Genomic DNA, 2,605 nt, shown 5'->3' on the forward strand with positions numbered 1-2,605 from the left:
GGGGGAGGGAAGAGAGAGGGGGAGGGAAGAGAGAGGGGGAGGGAAGAGAGAGAGGAGGAGAGAAGACGAGGAAAAGAGGGGAAGACAAGAAAAAGAGGAGAAGACAAGAAAAAGAGGAGAAGAGAAGAAAATGAGGAAAAGACACAGGATGCCACCAGTTCATGGACGCACTCTCATCAATCAGAATCAGTGGGTTGAAGGTGCCAGACCGGCGAATGGCCGAAACCACCTTACCAGGCAGGGCCCCAACGTAGGTGCGCCGGTGGCCCTTGAGCTCGCTCGAGTCGCCCATACCACCGACGGCGATGCGAGCATACTTGCGGCCGAGAGAGGCAGCAATCGACCGAGCAATGGATGTCTTGCCGACACCCGGCGGACCCACCAGAAGGATGATCTTCGGCGAGGGGACCTCACTCAGGCGCTTCTGGTTGTACTCCTCCTCCATGCGGCGGTAGCGCTCGAGTTGCTCATCCGGGCTAATGTCCGACGGGGTGGCGGCGGAGCCGCTGCCAGCGGCACCGCCGGTCGGGGCACTGGACGAGGGGTTGTTGTGGCGGAACTCCGAATCGGCCTCGATGATGCGGAAGAACTCGTCGAAGGTCTTGGCATTGGAGCCAATCGGGGACTTGCGCACGGTCGGGTCATCCAGAGCATCGGGATCGGCCTTGTCGCCGGCCATCGAGGAGCCGGAGTCGTCCGAGGCCGGGGCCCGGTCGGTCAGAAGCTCCTCGGCCATGGCATCGCCAGGAGAGGCGACATCCGAGGAGGCACCGGCCTCCTTGGGGCGGTTCTCGGCGATGAAGCGCTCCCGCGCGGCGGCCTTCAGCTTGGACGAGGCAACAAAGTGCATGATGCGCTTCTTGACATCATCCATGCCAAAGTGATCCTCGTCCAGGATCTCACGCGTCCGACGAACATCAAACTGCTCCTCGCTGGTCACCCCCCAGGGGAGGCTGAAGATGGTGTCGATGTAGTTCCGGGTGATGGACAATTCGGAGGAGTGGGTCTCCGTCCCGCCCAGGCGATTGATCTCCTCCTCCAGGGCGCGCAGCACCGGGAAGGGCAGCACCGAGCGGATCTTCTCCAGCTTGGCGCTATACCGCTCGAAGAGCATGTCGGCACTGGAGTTGTCCACGCCGAGCTCCCGGCGCAGGGTGCGCATCTTCTCGCGGATGGACTGCTCCCGCTGGCGCTTGAGCGTGGCGGACTCGATGTTGCTGGACACCTTGATGTTGATCTGGGCATTGATGATCTCGCGCTGGAGGAGAACCAGGAGCTTCTTCATGCGCAGGCTGAGCAGCGGCGTCTCCAGCAGGTCCTGCAGAGCCAGCGGCGACGTCTGCGGCAGGAAGGAAGACACGATGTCCACAAACTGCTGGGGCGACCCGCTGAAGTGGTACCGAGTAAAGGTGTCCCGATTGCGGAGGAAGGTGTCGAGGAAGTTCTCATTCAGGTGCGACAGACGCTTGATATTCTGCATGATCTGTGCCGTGTAGGTCTCGATGGTGGAGGCGTCACAATCGATGATGGTCAGGGGGGCGGGCTTCGGCAGGGCGGCAGCGGGCCCGGCGCCGGAGCTGGCCGAGGAGGAGGAGGAGGAGGAGGAGGAGGTCTCGCCATCGGAGTCAGCCTCGGAGGCGGTGGCCGAGGCGTCGCCGGCGATGGCACCGGCCACGCCGGTGGTGTGGGGCGGCGCGTCGGGATCGCTGACATTCAGGTACATGAGGTTGTCATGGAGGACGGCCGACTCGGCGCGAATGCGCCGGTGCGGCGACACCGCCACCAGGGCCGACGAGTCATCCATCAGGCGAATGTGGAGGATGGTGGCCAGCATGCCGACCGAATGGATGTCCTCCAGGCCGGTGATGGCGTCCGAGGGCTTGGTCGACCGGGAGAGGAAGAGACCAATCGGGGCGTCCTGGTTGTCGCGGGTCAGCTCGACCAGGTGCTTGACCACCAGCAGGTCGCTGACGGTGATGGTCTTGGGGTTGAAGGGGAACAGCGGGGCATCCTGCACTGGGATGGCGAAGATCGAGCTGACCGGCCCGGGAACCGGAGTGGCCAGCGGGCTGTTCGGGCCGTCGGTGCTGATACCACCGACGGCCACGCGCCCGGGGGCCGGCGGGGCATTCGACTGCGGGGCCGGGGCGTCGGCATCCGAGGGCACATCGTCATGGTCGTCGTCGTCGTCACCCTTGCCGCCGGCGGCGCCAGCCGCGGCCGGGGGCGCACCACCGGCCGGGGCCCCGGCCCCCGGAGCCGAAGGGTTGTCATCGGAGAAGAGCAGCGAGCAGCCGAGCGAAGTGGGCCGGGAGAGATCGAAGAGATCCGCCGCACTGGGCCGATTGCGGTGATGTGGCCCGCTGGCTCCGGGGATGGAGGCAGGCATGCGATCGGATGGGGGAACGGCCGTGCCGTAGGCCGCGCGCAGGAAAAGCGGCCGGGCAAGCGACGCGTCGCGGGAGGCCAGCAGCCTGACGCCGGGGGCACGCACGGCAGCCGACATGGACCGCGCGATGCGGCTAGTAAGGCCGATGTAGTGCATGGCTTGGGGGAGCTCTTTGGGAAGGGGGTGTGAGGGGAGGGCAAAAGAGAGAGAGGGATG

The 2,605-nt window shown here is 65.3% G+C and overlaps 1 protein-coding gene across 1 annotated transcript in view; it reads right to left on the minus strand.

Annotated features, from left to right (window-relative positions):
- H696_00171 (hypothetical protein) overlaps positions 1-2,545 on the minus strand; it is a gene marked incomplete at its 5' end in the record, with an annotated part of 4,556 nt that extends 2,011 nt beyond the window's left edge. Inside the window, one exon of the mRNA XM_009494006.1 lies at positions 172-2,545. Coding sequence (XP_009492281.1) covers positions 172-2,545 — 2,374 coding nt within the window. The remainder of the gene's footprint in view (positions 1-171) is intronic.
- Positions 2,546-2,605: the final 60 nt, after the last annotated feature.

The sequence above is a fragment of the Fonticula alba genome (assembly GCF_000388065.1).
Source record: "Fonticula alba strain ATCC 38817 unplaced genomic scaffold supercont2.1, whole genome shotgun sequence".
Classification (NCBI taxonomy): Eukaryota; order Rotosphaerida; family Fonticulaceae; genus Fonticula; species Fonticula alba.